The sequence below is a fragment of the Chroicocephalus ridibundus genome, chromosome 6 (assembly GCF_963924245.1).
Source record: "Chroicocephalus ridibundus chromosome 6, bChrRid1.1, whole genome shotgun sequence".
Lineage (NCBI taxonomy): Eukaryota > Metazoa > Chordata > Aves > Charadriiformes > Laridae > Chroicocephalus > Chroicocephalus ridibundus.
In genome coordinates, this window is record NC_086289.1 from 38,154,104 (window position 1) to 38,172,999 (window position 18,896).

At 38.0% G+C, this 18,896-nt stretch overlaps 1 protein-coding gene across 2 annotated transcripts; it reads right to left on the minus strand.

The window, feature by feature from the left end:
• Nucleotides 1–653: 653 nt before the first annotated feature.
• UBE2D1 (ubiquitin conjugating enzyme E2 D1) lies at nt 654–18,896 on the minus strand. 2 transcript variants are annotated; one of them, XM_063339480.1, is made up of 8 exons: nt 18,766–18,807; nt 10,365–10,428; nt 10,239–10,270; nt 7,941–8,058; nt 7,408–7,485; nt 7,043–7,148; nt 4,626–4,719; nt 654–1,545 (listed from the first exon to the last, which is right to left on the minus strand). In XM_063339480.1, the coding sequence occupies exons 4-8, from the start codon at nt 7,989–7,991 to the stop codon at nt 1,500–1,502; spliced, it is 375 nt and encodes a 124-aa protein (XP_063195550.1). In that variant the 5' UTR covers nt 7,992–8,058; nt 10,239–10,270; nt 10,365–10,428; nt 18,766–18,807; the 3' UTR covers nt 654–1,499. The 2 variants fall into 2 exon arrangements, with proteins under 2 accessions (XP_063195550.1, XP_063195549.1); XM_063339479.1 differs by lacking the exon at nt 7,941–8,058 and having other exon boundaries at nt 18,766–18,896.

Here is an 18,896-nt window from a genome sequence, read left to right on the forward strand (position 1 = left end):
CACAACCCAAATTCCAGTCTGGCATTCATTACAGAGAAAAACCCAAACATTTTTGTAGTCTTAAAAATGTATCCTATGATGACAAGTTTCCCAACTGCAAGTCACTTTTCTTTTATGTGCAGGGAAAAAACATTAGTCACGCAGATTTATTTTCAGATACCCTAAAAGAATGTACAGTAGGAAATCAAAATTGTTCTGGTTTTAATCTGCTTTATAAGGAAAGACTGCCCGTCTCCAGCACTATTCGTTTTCCACATGCATAGTCTGAAGCAACCGAAGTACCAGTTAATAGAAAAGTTAGTTTCAAGTGTGAGATGTTTTACTGTAACATTCTGATATTGCAAATACACCACCTTGGCTGAAGTGTCTGACCTTCAAACACTTCTTGTGGTATTTCCTCCATAAACAGATATAACATGTCATCAAACTGTTTGAAATCTTATACAAAACAATGGGCATAGCATGCTAAATAAATTAGGCTAAAGCTAGCGTAAAAATTAATTGCAACACAGTTCTAAGTAGTACACTATGCATGGCTTTATCTTCCCTTTTGTCTACAAGACACATGCACACTTAGTATTTTGATTCTCTAATGTTAGAACAAGCACTTTAAGGATATGCATTGTTTAAAGAAAAAAAAAAGCCAAGACAAGTAGTAGAAAATGCATTTTATTTATATGGAAAAGGCTACATTTAGATTTGTAAAAGGTCTGTGATAGTGTTATGTTGCCGACATGTCAAAAATCATTTTGTGAATAGCAACAAAACGGTTATGTATCTTTCTACATAGCAGTGCAATTAGTTCACATTGCAATAAAATTAAGTCAAGTATGCAACAGAATCAAAAAAACAAGTGTTTCTCCATAATCAGCATACAAAGAATTACAGTGCAAAGATCATTTTAGGTTTTAAGATATCTGCAGTCAGTCTTTAGAATATCCTAATGGGTGGGATACTCCAGTTATTTTCATTACTAGCAGTTGTATCTTGTCAATACTGTGCACAAGCAAGTAAGTCTAAAATGAAATTACTTACGTGGTAAATAAAATATTTAGTCTATACAGTAAAAAAACACATACAAATTATATAAGTGAACTAACAAAATGAAATCTGAACACATTTATGAAACAAACAACATACTTTAAAGACACATATACAGTATTCCTCACATAAAACCAGCTACTTTTTCCAGCAAAAATAATTTGGTTGCTTTACAACTGCATTATGGATCTCGTAGTCTGAAGATGTAGATGTCCCACACTTAAAAACCATAATAAATGTCTTCTGCAAAGCATACAAAGAGGATAAATATTCATATCACAGTCATAAGTTTATTTTTGGAAGTTTGTTCTCCCTTGCTCCAGAAACACACTTACATGGGTGGAAAAAAATTCAAGGGGCATCATGATACACTGAAACAGGTGTTCCATTTCCTTCTAATTTTGAAAAACCCCTAGGACTTACAGTACTCTGTGGTATATGAAAAAGTCTTCTTAAGTTTACATTGCATATTTCTGAGTCCATTCTCTTGCGTATCTGTTGTATCTGTACGTGCAGAAAGAAGGCATAACAGTGAAGAGCTGTTAGTGATACATTGACAATGGCCACATATTTACTTAATACAGATGTTATAGAGCTTTTCAACTTCTAGCATTGATTCAAATAATGTTAAAATAGTCTAAAAGCCAAGAAACAAATACCCACCATACGTTCAGTTTCTAAGGCTACCTATCAGAGCTATTTAAAATAGACTCAACACCAATCTCACAGGTTTGTATCAAAATGCATATCATTGTGCATTCTTAATTTGCATTTCACAACCAGTTCCCTTATTTGTACCTTAAAAAGAATTTGTTGTCAATTATTCCTAAATGTGTATACTATTAACAGTCTGACAAAGTTCACACGTTTTAGTTGCATAAAATTCAGTACAATTAACTGTGGGGATAGAAGGCACAATGATTTTTTTTTTTTTTTTATTCTCCATCCTGCTTTTCAGAACCTGGAAGGAAAATTTCCCGAAAAGCATTTTAGGTCTTGGGTCTCTTCCTTCTGATATGAGCTGACTAGCACTCCCAAAGGTAAATGTCCTCAGAGAATCAATAACTTTCCTTCTGGTCCTCACATTTATTACATTCCACTCTTCAGACTAGCTTCACTTTCTCCTGGGTCCTCCAGAGAAATCGGTGACAAGTTTTTTTAAATCAATTCAAGATCACTATAGCAACTTGTGTTCTAACTGTTTGGTTTTTTTCTTAAGAATATGCTACCATACGAGTCTTTGGATTTGTACTTATAGCAAAATACCCATAGATAAATGGTCAGGGGTAACCACCCATATCCTTCATTTCCTAAATCCAAACAGAGATTAAAAGAATTTAATAGGTGATCAGCATAAGAGGATAAAGCTGTAGTCAAGACTACACGTTCTGTCACTTTCTCCAGCAATCATTAAATTTCAAGTTCTGGAGATAGAGAAATAGCCCTCATTTGCTTCCTTCAAAAACAGGAGGCACAATGGCTGAAATCACTACTAATAAGTGGATGGACAAGAGCCAAGACGCAAATGGGCAGAAGCCGAGGCAGAACATCCCCAGCTTGAATATGATCTGCTTTGCAGTACAAGCCTCAGAGTTCAAGCACTTCAGAAGTGGGTTATACGATTTGATTGTACCGGACATTGAATTGTCAGAAAAAGGCCATTTTAGTAATTCTTACTCTGGGGAAGAAATACTAGACCATAGGCTTCCATGTAACTTCTACATCATTCCTTCTCTATCCAGTCCTCAAGGTAAAAGCAATGCTCAAATCTTCATGGGTCTGTGATACGTGAGGAACCACAGGCCACTAGCATGCACTGCAAGAAGTCTTCAATGGCTCAGTACTAAAAAATAGGTACACCAAACAATTTCCTCGGTCAGTTAACTAGAAAGTAAAAAATTCTTCTGGATATCACAAACGTGCCACAGAATGAGGCAAAGCATGTAACAATTAAAATAGTTAACAGCAAGCTTACAAAAAAGCAGCTTAAGTATCAAGAATAAAAAGCCTGCCCCAAACTAAATCCATAATCTTCTCCACAGCTTGAAGAAGTCAGATGAACAGCAGTGGTTAGGCTGTCTACAAATGTAATTTATTGTCAAGGCCATCAGAAAATTTGTGATGGGTTCATTTTGGGGAAGGTTATTCCATTCTTGACAAATTAGGACTGGATGTATTTGGAGAATCATAGAGACTCCTGCTCCTTGTTACTATGCTAAATGGATCTTGTGTTTCAGTCTTTCTTAATTACACACACACACACAGAAAATCCAGAGGTGCTAAAAACCTGTTAGAAAGGACAGCTCAGGCCGTGCTGATAGACTGCAGACTAAGTCCTGGATTGTGCTCAAAACACCTACAGCAGCAGAGTTCAACAGGATCTCCCAGTGGTAAGCAAAATACTTCCTTCCTGGATCACTGATCCTGTAACCTTTTCCATGCATAAAGTCCTTGAGGTTTGTAAGGCCAGGGGAAGCAAGCAGCTGATAGCAGAAACTGATCAGCAGAAAGCAGCTAAGATGGAAAAATCTCACAGATAGTATTTCCTCCATGGAATCCTTTGGAAATCATGAAGTCTAATCTGTGGAACAAAAGGCCTGAGCTTCCTGCCAGCCACAACTGCAAAAACTCTTAAGAAATCAATGCAGAAATCAACACACCACTGCTTTGATATCCATAAATTTCACTATTCAAAGTTTGAGTGGCAAAAGGAGTCACCCTAGAGAGGTTCTGCTCTTGAAAGAAACTCTGCTCTGCCAAGCATCGGGCTTGCTAGCGACCTCTAAATCCTGGTATCTTGTATTGTGAGGGTTCAGCCATGTATGTACTTTAATACAGTATTTCAAAACCTTCCTTCGGATTGATGCACAACAAAGTTAGCAAGCCTTAAAACTGAACTTTGGGAGATCCGGGTGGCTCTGCACTGTAAGTAAGAGACTCCAGCATAGATGTTTCAGTCAGTACAGTACTTTTACAGTTTAAAACTCCTCAAATGAAAACCAGGTTTGGTCCAGAAGCACATAATGCTTCAGTTACGTTCTGTCCATGTTACCTACCCAAGATCAGAAATGTCCTGCAAATTCTACAGCTGTTCCAGAAAGTAAGAGAGGTTCTTTTTCTCTTTAAAACACTGCAAATTGCAATAAATGTGACGATGATTCTTAATACTAAACAGAACGGAATATTAGTCTACCCTACATTTACAAAATTGTGTCAAAAACATGAGTTTGTTGATTATATCTAACATCTTAAAAGCATAGGTTTTACAGCCAGAGTATCACAGTAACAATAAATAATTCATATTTGGGAAATAATTTTTCATGCAATGAATATAATAAACACACAACACAGAAGGGTGAAGGTTTTATGCAACTAAGTACAAAAAAAGAAATAGTGAGTATCCAACAGCTGTATATGCCTACAGTTTCCTGCTTGCCATTCCACTGATCGGTATTTTCAAGATTTCAGAATCTAATCCTGTGGAAATCTATGAAAAGGCTATCTTTAAAAGTTAAGATAGAAGCTGCATAGCATATAACCGCCTGCAAGGACCACACACACAAATACATATATGTTATACTCACTTTTCCTTGTCTGACTTGTAGATTTGTGCAATATCCGGTACTAATGGATCATCTGGATTAGGATCACAAAGTAAGGAGCATATGGACAATAAAACTAAATAAAAGAGACACTAGATTAAGCAAGTTAGTTTGCTTTATTTCTATAATCCTTTAATATATTCCAGTACACTGAAGAAGGGTGGTAGAAGGGAGATTGGAAAGAGAATGCATATTAGTATTAAACTTTCCCATAGCAGTTCTGCTCAGGAATGTTTATACAGCATCATTTTTCCAGGTCCTAAGTAAATACCACCTTATGCTAGCCTAGAGAACTTGCAACCCATGGACCTGTACCTTCTGTAATGATCTCTCCCATGTTTTAACCTATGAACATTAAAAAAACTACAGACTACATAGTTCCCTATAAATATTTGATCAGACTGAGCTCTTCCATCTACAATTATTTGAGATAATTAATATTTTTAATATTACACTGCCATGCGATACTCTTTTTGTACATATCCATCTCCACTTCTGTGCTGAGAGTTATTCTCTCCTTTATGTGAATATTTCACTTAATTTGATAGAAGTGTGACTTCCATTTGGGGAAAATACTTCATCAGTGTCATATGCAGGTATTCATTTATAACTCCATATTCGTTGTCTGGTATTGAACCAAGGATATTTGATTTTTCTAACATTTTCTGTCCATACTTTTCAGGAAATTTATATTATTATACTCAGAATTAACATGAATACGAGAGTATACATTTAAACAATTCTAAACACATAGTGAAAGGGAATCTGACGCTACAATGAGAATCTGCTGTAGAACAGGATTTTTTTTCCTTGCTTTGTCTTGTTACAAAAGAGTCCAGACTAACACCTACTTTCAGCTGTAGCATGTTCGATCACTTCATACTGACATATTTAATTTTATTAAGTGCCAAATACACTAGTAATATTAGAAAAATCAGGTTAGAATACTTGGTCACACCAATCAGAGGCGCTATCAGCATGTTGTAATCCTTTGCTTCAGTAAAACAAGAACTATAAAGGAGAAACTTCCACGAGCCACTAAGCCAATTTCCAGTTTATGAAATATATAATGTGTAAGCACATTAAAAGCACGTCAGATCAGAAAATGTAAGACCAGCAGACTGCTCCTCTTTATAACTGAAGGAACACTCAACAAGTAAAGACAGAGAAAAGTGCTGAAGATCTAAAAGCTTAAAGAGTTTTCAGTTGTAAATGCCAACTGTTAAACATGATATAAGTGCCAACTCTCATTTGCAAAATACCTTCTAAATAACTGGAAACAAGACAGTTTTTTCTCAGCAATAAAACAATTGACCAGTTTCTGTGGAAAATTGATAGCAAATACACACAATAGTAATTCACATCTTCAGCAACTACATCAGGAACCAGTATTAAACTAGATTTTATTTAGCTTGTGAGATTACTGCACAGGGTTGTTAGGCATGAGCAGAAGTTGCTCTTTCAAGGAGGTATAGCCGTTGTGCTTGCACAGAGCAATTGCCATTGGACAGAGACTAACAATTTTTCCCTTGGTTATACACCAAATGCAATGACACTGTTCTAAAAAAAGACACATGGTTTAGAGAGCTCTCCAGCATATAAGCAAGATATGATACTGTTTAACCTTTTGAGTCACATGAGAACTTTCTGTAAGGTGACTAAGAGTGTGCCTAAGCATTTTAAAGATGAGCGAGGAAAAAACAATAATAGCACCCACATTTTAAGCTGCTTTTGAAGTGACACAAAATGCTACACCAGAAGAACTGCTTGACTGTAACCTCAATGTTCCAAAAACCTACAGTGTTACACTGAGAAAGTTTAATTACAGGACTAGAATATTTTAATAAATTGTTTACTGATGACTTTGAAAGCAGCTACATTTTAAAATACTCATCTTACAGAGGAATGCAAACCAGAACAATTTATCTCATTTTAAAATAAAGTCTAATTAAGACCTGAGCCCACACAAGGATGCTCAGGCAACCCAAAGAGGCATCAATAGGCAATCAGGTAAGCCCACACACATGAGTATCAGGGTTTTCCATTCACATCCAAATTAATTTGATTTTGATGCTCTCTTCACCAGTTTCTCCTCAGTTCTGCATGCACAGTCAGCTATAATACAGAAGTTGCATTTCAGGCTAATTGGCCATTTATTATCTTACTCAACTTGTTTTAGAACATTTCTTCACCATGCACATAATATTTTATGTAACATGACACTCCAAATAAACTGTGCAAGATCTTGGATTGTAACAAGAATTCCAATGGAATTTGCCACTTCTGTAACGTGCAGGATAAATGAATTCCCACTGCCACCCTTAGTGCAGTAATACACAAAGAAGCACCACAGCAGAGTATGCAATTTCATAAATCCATTAGCAAAACTGTGAATTTACCTTTAGATACAGTCAGAGCTGGTGACCATTGCGATCTCAGGATATCAAGACAAATACTCCCATTACTATTTATGTTTGGGTGGTATATTTTTGTTGTAAAAGCAATCTGGAATAAAATAAATAAAAAAGTAACATCAATTTCTGTTTATTACATTTGGAACCCTTAACATTGTCCCTTCAGTTCCAGTCATACTAGATTGGCCAATACAAGCTATTGTACAGTCTTATCTGTTCATCCACTATGGACAAGTATCTTATTGCTGGCCTTTCTGGCTTTCACTTCCAAAATTAAGCCTCAAAGAATTAAGACAAAGAAACAAAGCTTTGACCAAAAAATTGCATAAGTTTTGAGATAAAGGACTTACCTTTGGTGGTTTGAAAGGATAGTCTGTTGGGAAGTGTACTGTGAGAAAAAATACGCCCCCTTGATATGCACTGTCAGGCTGAGGAAACAAAACAAACAAAACATATTAATATATTTCAGTTATGTTGGAGCTTCCCTTCTGAACACAGATAGCCTCCCAAAGCTACGAGTATCTTAGAAAATCCATTTTTTCCCCAGTACACAGCCCATGCTGTGGGCCACAGCCCACTATGGACTGTGTACTGGGAAGGCACAGAGGGAACTGAACCCTCCCACTGGCCTGCTGAGCTACAGCAGAGCCAACCATGGCGACTACTGCAGTAGCACAACATGGATACTCAGTGCTGCCCTTCTTGGGGAGAGAAAGGGAGGAAGCAGTGTCTGACTGGTGGAGCTACAAAAAACTGCGGATCCATCAGCTCCACCGCACCAAGGGGAACACAAAACCCAGAGCAGGTTCTTCCAAATCCTGTCTCCATGCAACACCACAGGTGCTCTGATCCTCCTCCATCCTTAAGCTACAAATATACTCACCTCAAGAAGTGGTTTCTCTTTGCAGATGCAAAGAGTAGGATTTTCCAACATAATTCAGTTGATCATGGTGACATCAGGGAGATTTAAAACACACAACATCTTTGTGACCTGCACAAATCTGTGAACATGCATTTTGTTAGAGAACATGTGCACAGGTTTATGTCCAGGTTGCACAGAGTTAATAGATAGAAATAACTTTGTTGCAGTCATCTGTTGAGGAAAACTTTCATTTTTATTAACTAGAAAAGTGAGGGGAAAAGTCTCAATGCAAAATGATAGAGAGCAGTGCTGCCGTTTCTGATTTAAGGGAAGGAGAAGAAAACCTTTCTCATTACTTGGTAAGTTTAAAACAGCAACACAGGAACTCAATCCCAGCAAAGCTGCAGAAGATCAAGTTTTTTGGTTCTTTTATGGAAGCAAAGGCAGACTGTTTTTTAAATAAAATATCTACTTTGGAAGTGAGCAAAAAATTACAGTTTTAGAGAGGTCAAGTCACAAATGATCTGCTAGGACATGTCATCTTACACACTCAAAATGCGGACAGTGTTGGAATGTAAGCCAGGTTATATATAGTATTGCTAAGTAGTCAGCATTAGCTAACATCAGAAGAGATTGCCGCTATACTTACAATTAGGTTTGAAAGGACTGCTTGCATGCATACTAAATGGATTTGTCAAAGTTAAAACAAGCTGAAGATGAGAGAAGCTCTGTGTCAGACAGAAGGCAAAGTAAAGTCACAGTATGTTTTGTGAGTAAGATATGTAAAACAAATTGATGATGCCCATAGGCAGGAACACTGGTTACCCTACTTCCACACATAGGAAGTGAATTCTTTGTGAAGTCCTATGCTTCCCTCAGGCCATCAGGAAACATACAGGATGTGCATCCCTAGTTCCTTATGGTATCAAGACAAAGGATTAACAAGCTGACCATGTTCTTATTGGTAGGTATGACTGAAAAAAGTTGGCAAGAGATGTTTATTCTTATGTTTAACTAGAGGAATCTGAGGAACCTGAAGCAAAGAAAAGAGTATTTTCCACTACAGAATATGGAAGATGAATTGCAAGCTCAAAGACAAAGAAAAAGAATTTATGTGCTAGTATTTCCCTTACTCAGGTCAGAGTCATTCAGGACAGAGACATTATTGGTGGCAATTAGCACATAAGCTTTTGTTAACTCTCAGCTGCTTTGCTGGTTTGCCATTCACCTTTAAGCAGTGCAGAAGGGCAGGGGTCAGAATGACTTTGTATAAGAAATAACACAGTTGTTAAAGAAAAATAGCAAAAGCATTAGTAACCTACAGAAAAACCTGCCACAATCATTTCAGTTGCTGCTGGGCTATTGACAAGTTGGATGACAGACTCCAGAATACACTGGCAAATTAGTAACTCATCTTTCACTGCTTCAGAGCAGCTGTGCTGAAAATGTAGAAATAGCCTGAAAGCAGTCACAATTCCACTTTCTCCAACATGGGATGCTGCATCTTCATGGATTAAGTACTGTCCCAAAATTTCAGCTCACACAGTGGTTCAGCTCATCATCTGAACCAGAAATTCTTCCTTCCAAATCAATAAATCCAAAACAAAACCACTAGAAATACAAACTCCTTACCATGATATTAATAAACACCCCTTCCCTCAGGCCACATTGTTCTTCATTCTTTATGCTGAAACCCTTTTCAGTTTTCCTTTAAAATTTTCTGTTCTTAAGCTTTATTGTCCTTTCTTATGTAGTTTCCTTGATGACAGTCATAAATGGGGTCTTTAGAGATCTCTCTCAACCCAAGGAAAGCTGTTCTTTCTCACACAGAAACCAAAAGTACCCACAAATGCTGGTCTACAGTTTGCAAAAGCCATCTGTTTTTGCCAGAGCCACATCACAGACATCAAATAGCCTCTATCTAAAAGCCCCCAAAATCACCCTGTGCACCATCACTCTTGTTTACAGTTACCAACTTTAATGTTGTATCACACCCACACTTCCTCCTTTCAGATGGATCAACCCTCCAGAACTGATCATCTTTGAAAATCAAACATTTCACTTTGCAGCCCACCTCACCAATTCAAACATTGCAGCTCACTGATTAAGCACCCCTAACTTCATGAAGACAACAGATTTTTGAACAGTTACAGAACAAAACTAGTACCAGACTAAGAACAACAATACCACCCTAAATCTTTAATCTAGACACAGCACAGCTGAATTTGACTGTCACATTTACAGAAACCCAAATGAATCCTTCCATAACAAAATGGGAAACAAGGTCTACTTTCTAAGCAGCACGAATTATATACTTACAGGTCCCATAATTGTTGCTTGCCAATGAAACACTGAAAGTCAAAAAGGCACAGCAATTAGAGATTTTTCTGAGCTTTTTATAACCAAAAAAAGGTCAGCTGTGACAATGTACTACAAAGAGCTTACAGTCATCTCCAACAGGTCCAGCAGAACAGTGGGCCGGTGGGTCTCGCTGCAGATCACTTAGTTCCTGTAAGAAACAGGCAAATATTTGAAGACATCTACATGGAAATACACACCACTCAGCAGCATCACTTCAAAAGTGAGACTGCAAACAGATTAAATAGACCTGTGGTATTTTTAAAGCAATCACTTGAAATATCCATTGATACTGAAAAGTTGTTGTTTTTTTTTTTTTTTTTTTTTTTTACCAGATAGGTCTGCACCTAAAGACAATGTTGTGCTATAAATTAATAGCTGAAAGTATTTAAGAGTTACAACCAAGTTCAGAATGAGATGGATATACTGAAGTAGACCTAAAAATATGAAGAAAATTAAGACTTTCTTGATTCCTGTGTAAACTCACTGCTTTGGAAACTTATGTACTAATCTGCCTGCTACTTTAGCTTTTGATTTTACAAAAGCTTCTTGTACTGGCCTAATCTATGTACACTAGCTGAGTTAAACTAGCTCATAAAATGCTTGCAGTCTGTCTAGAGATGATATATAAAGATAACATGAAGGTTCCTAAGTAAACTAGAAAACAAAGGAAAAATATTAGCTCTACACCTTACTTAACATACCTTGATTTAATTCCCTGGATGTTTGGTTGTTTTTTTTTTTTTCTCTGCAAAATAACTACTAAAAAAATCCCAAGAAAGTTGAAATTTAGGAGAAGCTTTCAGAGAAACTTTTGTAGGTCAACTGATTTATTTCTTCTACAGAAGTCCACACAGTCCCAAATAATCTAAAATTATTATTTGATTATGCAAAAACAGCTCAGCTTTTCATCTGATTTATCATCACTATATTGAATGCAAAAAACCAACATTAATGCCTGGTTTATTTTCCTTGTTTAATTTAATATACCACATTTGATATCTGTACTATACTAACAACACACACCTTCTTCCAATTCTAAGCTGATAGGAAGCGTGCTGCGATAAGTTTAGCAATTATGTGTAAATACATTGACTGAAATAAGCTAAAAGACATGTGCTAAGCTACTCTGTGTAAGTCAGTCAACTAATTACTCAAAACATACACATTTAAGTAAACAATAGACATAAGCTGGGCTGCAAATATCACCTTGATTTTAGTGTAAGGAATAAAAGTCAAAACATTTCTACCCAAAAATTATCAGTAAAGACAACTACTTCCAAAAACAAGGTTTAAATTGGAACTAAGTTTAACTCAAGTGTAGAATTTGTGTACGTTGCATGACCAGACCTTATGTACAATTTGAAGGGTTAAAACTCTGCACTTCTCAACTGCTGTGATATATTTATCCATTTACAACATCCAGTAAACATTTCAACTCACACAGTTCTCTCTTTGAGGGACCCAGTTTACCATGGTGCTGGCACCTAAATTCAGGCACACTTCTTACAGGTCCACTCTTGGCCCTGAATTCAAAGACAGGCACTGCTATCTACTTCAGCCAGGTAATAGAGTAGTAATACAACCACTTGCTCTGAAGTCATTCCTCACAATCTTTGGAATTTAAAATAAGAGACAGTTCTTTGATATGTACTGAAATATATCAGGTTGCCAACTAGTGTTACTTGTCTGCCCTCAACGTTATTCTCTTGGTGAAATTGTACACTGGTCCAGAAACAACAATCCAGGCTAGACTTTAACTAATAAAGGCAATAGCAAAACCCTTTAAAAGTGCAGTTCCCTTTTTAATCGGAGGATTCAAATTTCACTAAGAGAGTGACACAGAGAAGCAGTAATCTATGCAAAGCCAAGTCCTTGCCAGTACACGAAGGGAGTCAACAAGTCTCAAATTTCCAGGAGTCACAAGAGTTGTAACAAGTGTTACCAGCAGCACAGCAGTTACAGCCACCATCTACTCTTAATTTGCAACTCAAGATCTAACCCAACAAGAGATTAAGCCTTGTACACCCACTAAAACAGAGCCAGCTACACGAGACTGTTAACAACAACAGAGAACTCAAAGCCTAGAAATCATGCTTTTTTAATAGCAGTCATGGCTGACTATTAAATTAAAGACAATGACAGGAAAAATATGTATCTTAACTCCTCAGAGAGTCTCCAAAATACATGCAAACATGCCTTTATGCATATACGAACTGCTAGGCAAGCACTTCATTCTGGAGTCACAAGTCTATAACAGTACAGTCATTTGTTAGATGCTTTCCTCACGACCTTTACATATCCCAAACCCCCACAAATTGTTTTTCATTCGTATGTACACGTGCAGTTCACAACTGGCAGGAGCTGGGGAAAGCTCCTCAGGTATACACTTTCCATTTCAGGCTACTAAAGGGACTGAAATTTGTCCATGATAAAAACCCCACGTTTTTAATCATACCTTGATGAGACTCCGAACTATCAACTCCTGTCATTAATAGTTCCCTAATAATGATGAAGAAAAGGCTCTCTTCAACCAACTTCACTAAAAGAGAGGAATGACAGATTCATAGAGCTTCGGCAGCTAGGAAACAAAGCCAGACCAAACTTCAAAATCCCGATAGAGCAAATTCAAGTAATATTTTCCAATCATAAGAAATAATGTATTGAAGCTAATGTGGTTTAAAAATGCAAATGGTAACATGATCAAACTTTGTAAATTGAGTTTGACAGTGTTAACATTTTGAGCCTTTACATAAAGCTCAGATTGAGCTGTGATAAAAAAAGAACTATTCAGCTTTATACTGTTAGTTATGCTGTTTAAGCTCCATATTCAAAGCAAAATTATCTGGAGAATTCTAAGATTTAAGCTTCAAGCTTTCCTCCATCTTTTGAAATGGTGCAAGGAGATAGTCAGAATGTTGCCCATAAGCCAGACTGTTTTGCCATTGTCCAGAGCTGAACACTGCAGAACAGCTCCAATGATTCTCTAGCGTAAGTAGATATAGAAAAACTGCTTCATGACTTTACATATTCACAAAAGAATGAGGTGTTGAATACAAGAATTCTCTACACAAAGCAGCAAAGATGCTCTTCGCAAGAAGACCAAAGCCTTGCTGTGTCAAGGGACAAGGGTGAACAGTTACAAAGCACAATGAGCCGAGACCTCACGCAGAAGTGCAAGAGAACTGCACGTAAGGCATTACATAGCCAACAGTAAAGATTTCTTGGTGATTTTTAAGTTAATTAGTTCCAGCAGTTTTGTCCATGTTTTATGGATCATCACTATGTAGCTGCACGATGGGGGCCTGGTTACTTCAAGGCCTTGTCTACACCGCTGTTTTTAGTTACTGGTATAGAAAATGCTGGTGCAAGATTTTGACATATGTAAGCTAACAAACAGGACCTGTAAGTCAAAGCAGTGCAGATTCAGTTTCAGAACAGAAAGTCAACACTACAAATTACGGTGTACACCAGTGCAGTGTCCTTTATGAGACTAGAGAAACCCAAAATTTTGTCTGCAAGAAACACAAACAGAAGTATCAGTTATTTCACACACTGGTGAATGTCACAGCATAAAAGCATCTATCAAGAGCCACGCTATCCCAACACAGCCAGGATAAACGTGTACAGAGAAAACAGCTAAGCTGAAGACAGTGGTAGGAATAAATCTTTTAATCCTCTCAAACATAGGAAATATTACCAAGTAGAATAGAATACTATTAATTCTACACCTCTGAATGGGTGCTATAGCAAACAATTTCTCCTGTTTGTAACTACAGAACAGCAGCAGAGCACAAACATAAGCAGGATCTGTGACCAGGTGTAGTTAATAAAGGAATATTAACGTAACACTACAAATGCTAAATGACAATTCCTGGAGATGAATACAGCAAAGCCTCCAAATTATCACCTTTCATTGCACCGCACACACTGTACAATAAATAGCTCTGTGGGCACCATGAGGCAAAAATGTAAAAATTGAGTTTAACAGATGTAAAACACACACCATGGTAAGCTATAAATGCTGGAAATATTTCTGACCATGCAGACTAGTACTCACTGTCAAAATATAACACAGGATGTATTTCATAAAAGCATAAAGCTGGTGAAGACTGAGAGACCAGTTTAACAGTTACACGCTTCATTAGCAGTCAGGCGTCTCTCCTAAAAAACTACTGGAACAAGATTGTGAAGGATACTTTGATAACAAAGAGATAAAATATTCCCAGCATAGCAGCCATGGACACTCAATGGCTATGAGCATGAGTAGTAACAAAAAAAAGGCCCTAAAAACATCTCCTGTTTTTTCAATTAAAAAAAACTCAGAAAAAAGACTGCAGACTATCAGAAGACCAAATAAACTTCAGGCAGCACCACTAAAGGCTATTTTAATTCTCTAAACAACACAAACCGACAAGCAAAGCTCTATTCCACACCACTATTTAAAATACAGGTTTTTGTATTTGACAGTTACGTTCTTCATTTCTTGCACAAAATGCACCGTAGACCACAGACTCACTTTCTACCAACTCCATGCATACACTGCTACTATTATATTGATGTGTGGAACCATCTGTCAAAAAAATGCCAGTGATTATATTTGGACTTGCTAAAGGATTCTCTGTTCTTCATAAATTTGATAAATGTAAAGCAAATATTTATCATAACATTTCTCAATATAAAGTTAAGTCTTAGTAACACATTCTATTTTATACATTGTTTTAATGCAAAAAATATTGCTGTGACATCACAGCTGATGTTTTGAAAGCAAATTAAAATGTTTTATACTGTGGATCCAAAAAAGAAGTTTCCTTAGTATGTTTATTACCATCCAAATACACCATGTGAATCAAGATTTTCAAGTCAAAACATAAACCACAAATATTGATAAAATTGTATTTACTTGGGTGAATTTACAGTAACAAAAGTTATTTTCAACATAAATATTCGAGTCTGTATGTCCTATCACTGTACCCATATGTGAAACACATACAAAACAAACAGACATGTAGTTCATTGACGTATCTAAATGTTTGAATGCTTCTATTCTTTGGGTTGTGGGAGAAAAAACAATCAAGCACTATGCACCAACAAGATAAAAACCAACAGCTAGTTTTAAACCAGTCTTCAAATGTGTCAGAAAATAGTTTGTCACTGGTGTTAAAGTCTCTCCTAAATCTATTTTTTAGGCCTATAACAAAAGTAAATACTGGTTTTGTACATACTTCAAAACTGCCTGAATCATTACCAAGCATAACATCAACCCCTCGTTAACACTAGAGGAACACCCAGAAGTATAGGATTTATGATGAAAACAGTCTCCTCAACTGTAATACTGAATTGACAGGACAACAGACTTGCAATTAGATATGTAAACAAAGGATTCAGAACAGGAGTCTCAGAAAAACAGTTCTGCACAGGGCAGATGGGCATAACTGACCTATGCGCCAAATTACGTGACCTAACAGCCTGAATTATTTTCTACTTTGCCCAAAAGCCACAATGTCTTAATTTCCAGAGGCGGCAATAACAAAGGCTTCTTTGCAGAGTATCCCTTCCCTACTAAAACCTACACTATTTGTTTAGTTTTCATAACTTGCAACATTTGGAATTTACAATGCCCACAAAAACCTGGGTTATTCTTTCACCAGTGAGTCACAGACTACAGAGAAGCAATTCTGCCCCCAAGGAACATTTATTCTACCTCTCACAGAAAGCAGCCTAAAGTTTTTGACAGCATGGAAATATACTGCCTCTCTTCCATGCTACGCCAGAGTAAAGCACTGACAAGGTAAACTAATACAGGCTCCTCAGCTTAAGATGAATAAGAATCCCCCCATCCTCCCAAGAACTCATGAATTTCTCACGGAGGTGCCACTGACAACAGTGCTTGCACCCCAGGGCTCATGTCCTCACTGCTCTTCCACCCTCAGCTTGTTCGCTCATTATTCAGTTGCTTGTATTTTAAGAAAGCTCCCAAGCACAATACAGCTTTCCATTATTAGTGTGTAGTCTTGACATCTGCAGGCTGTCCTCCTTTGAGGAGTCCCTCAAGGCAGATTCATGAAAGATGGGATGAAGCCACACAGATCACAATAGCAATAGCGTTGAGAAATTGGGGTCCCAACTGGTATGAGACAAAAAATGCTTACTAACATTTCTACGTATCTCAGCTTTCCTTCCTCTGTAGGCACTCTCATACTGAACACACATATTATTGTGAACGCACAAAATTATTGTGAACAAACACTCAAACTTGCTACTAAAATCCCTTAGCTGTGTTAAAGCACAATTCTGAACCACCCAGGCTTAACTTGAGACAGTACGTTTAGACTGACAAGCTCCCAAGTAATACCATTGTGTTTTCTGACAGCGCTTTGTTCTCCAAAGAGTTGCTCTAGGCACTTTGTGAAACTATGAAGTCCTTACAGCATTTCCTTTACTCCAGATCTTACCCCTTCCTACCCTGGAGATACAAGAAGATACAACATAGCTATCAACTCTTATAGCCAGTCTGAAATCATACAAGTACAATTCATCGTTTTCAGGAAAGCTCTACATATTATTACAATGACATCAATACATTTTGTCTTTTCAAACTTTTCTACTTCATTTTAGCTTTCCACTTGAAACAGTCCTATTTCCTTGTCACTTTTCTCTTCTACTGTTGCGGAGGCAGACTCTTGGCCAAATCCCTCTAGTAGTATTTTTTTCATACCCTAGAAAGGCAGTAGAGAGTGATGAGGGTAGTTAACAGAACAAAGAAAGCCAGTGATAGTAATTCCTGCAGCAAACTAGAAGCAAGAGGTAACCAGTTCTGAACTTAACCTCAACTCGTCTGGTAGGTCCTTCCCCAATGTCTCTTCATGTTTCACAGAGAAGTTATTAATCAGAAAATCTTACAGTGCCTTGAAGTCAGCATCCTGGTAAGCATTTCTTCATTTCCAAAGAGTAGAAACAGAATCTAATAAGGCTAACAGGAGAAAAGATACTCCTTCATAAATAGTCCACCTGTAATTTCACATGTATCGAACACAAAGTTTATAAATGCCACACTAAAGAAAACTGTGGCTTTCCAATACATATGGAAGTCTCTAAAGCAGAAAGAAAAGTTACCCAGGGAATGTGATAAGAGTAAAACATTCTATTCTAGCAGGACCTCATTTGAAAGCCAAATGACCACAAACTACCACTCCATCTCAAAAATACTAGAATACTACCAGACTTTCCACTACAGAACTGCTCTTTGTTCACCTTAGCAGCATGAAACTGAACAAGAAAGAAAAAGCATTCAGAACAGTCCTTTTCTTAGAAACACAAAGTAAGGAGATACTCAAAAGTAGGAAATTAAAGAGTCAAGAAAACATAAAGCATTTCTATAATACGCAGAAGCATGACAGAACTCTCTGCCAGAGAAAAACAACTGTAGTAATTTATTAATATCTGAAATATCATTCAAATGCAATGTTCATAACAAATATGTGAAGTGAAATAACAAAAAATCTCCCCTAATTACCTGTAAAGGCATAATCAGATTTGTAGCATGAGACCTAACTACCAACTTCCAGTAGAAATCAGTAAAAATAACATAATATCTGCTGTGGTGTACCCCAAACCTTCTTGCTGCAGGGTTAACTACTGATTATAGAATTCTATTCCTATAATACCACCGTGTTCCAATAGCAAAAAGGGCATTCAAAACAAGAAATTACCGCACAGTCACTAAATGAGGATAACACAAACACTGACTAAAACACGGTGCGTCAACAGCAACAAAACACTGCATATTTTATAACACGGCTAACACGCTAACGTTAATTCAACTTCTATGTGTACCATTCATAACAGCTTTTTTGTCCGTACTATACAGTGACCAGTTGGGTCTTGCCAAACACCAGGAATCTAGAAGTTTACTCCTCACTGGAAGACTGGCCATTTACAGATATCATCCAAAAACTCTACAACTAGGACACACTCAAAGGTCACAAGGAGTACTGGGCTGACAGCGCTTCCTAATGTGGAAAAAACACAACTTGGTTTGCGCAGAGCAAACCGAGCCCCGCACCACAGGAGTACAGAATTTCGGCAACAGATATTCTATTTACACCTCTACTAAAGATAACTCCTTAGCACAATTTCGCCTTTCACCCAGTGCTTCAGTCACACGGGCCCGGGAAACACCTCAGGGGGTTTCTTAAACGGCACTGAGGGGATGGGGGTGGGGGGAGCTTCAAGAAGGCGAGGGGTCCCAAACCGCACTGACACCGCCAAGAGGCGCCCTTTCCCCGCCTCACGCCCGCTCCCACCGGCAGCCTGGGCCCCTCCACCCCCTCAGGCGACCGGGCGGTTCGCAGCGGGGGGGCAGCGACGGGCCCCAGGCGGGGACAACGCGGGGCGACGGCCCTCTCACGAGCCGCCACCATTCCCCCAGGGACGGAGGTGGACCCTCCCCGCCTTCCCGACCCCCCTCCCCACCAGCCCCACTCACTTTCTGTATCCGCTTCAGCGCCATGGGAGCGCGGGGCGGGCGGCGGGGAGCGCGGCCGGGGGGGGGCGTGCGGAGCAGTCGGTTAACGGCATCCGCGCGCGCCGCGGCGGCGGGCCCTTTGTGTGCACCTG

Excerpts from the sequence above, each read along its gene's own strand:
- UBE2D1 (XM_063339479.1), bottom strand. The coding sequence starts at position 18,789 with ATGGCGCTGAAGCGGATACAGAAA. Across the intron at positions 7,149-7,407 it reads ATCCTTTCAAACCACCAAAG|ATTGCTTTTACAACAAAAAT; the intron begins GTAAGTCCTTTA and ends ATTTTATTCCAG. Across the intron at positions 4,720-7,042 it reads AGCTCTGACTGTATCTAAAG|TTTTATTGTCCATATGCTCC; the intron begins GTAAATTCACAG and ends TCTTTTATTTAG.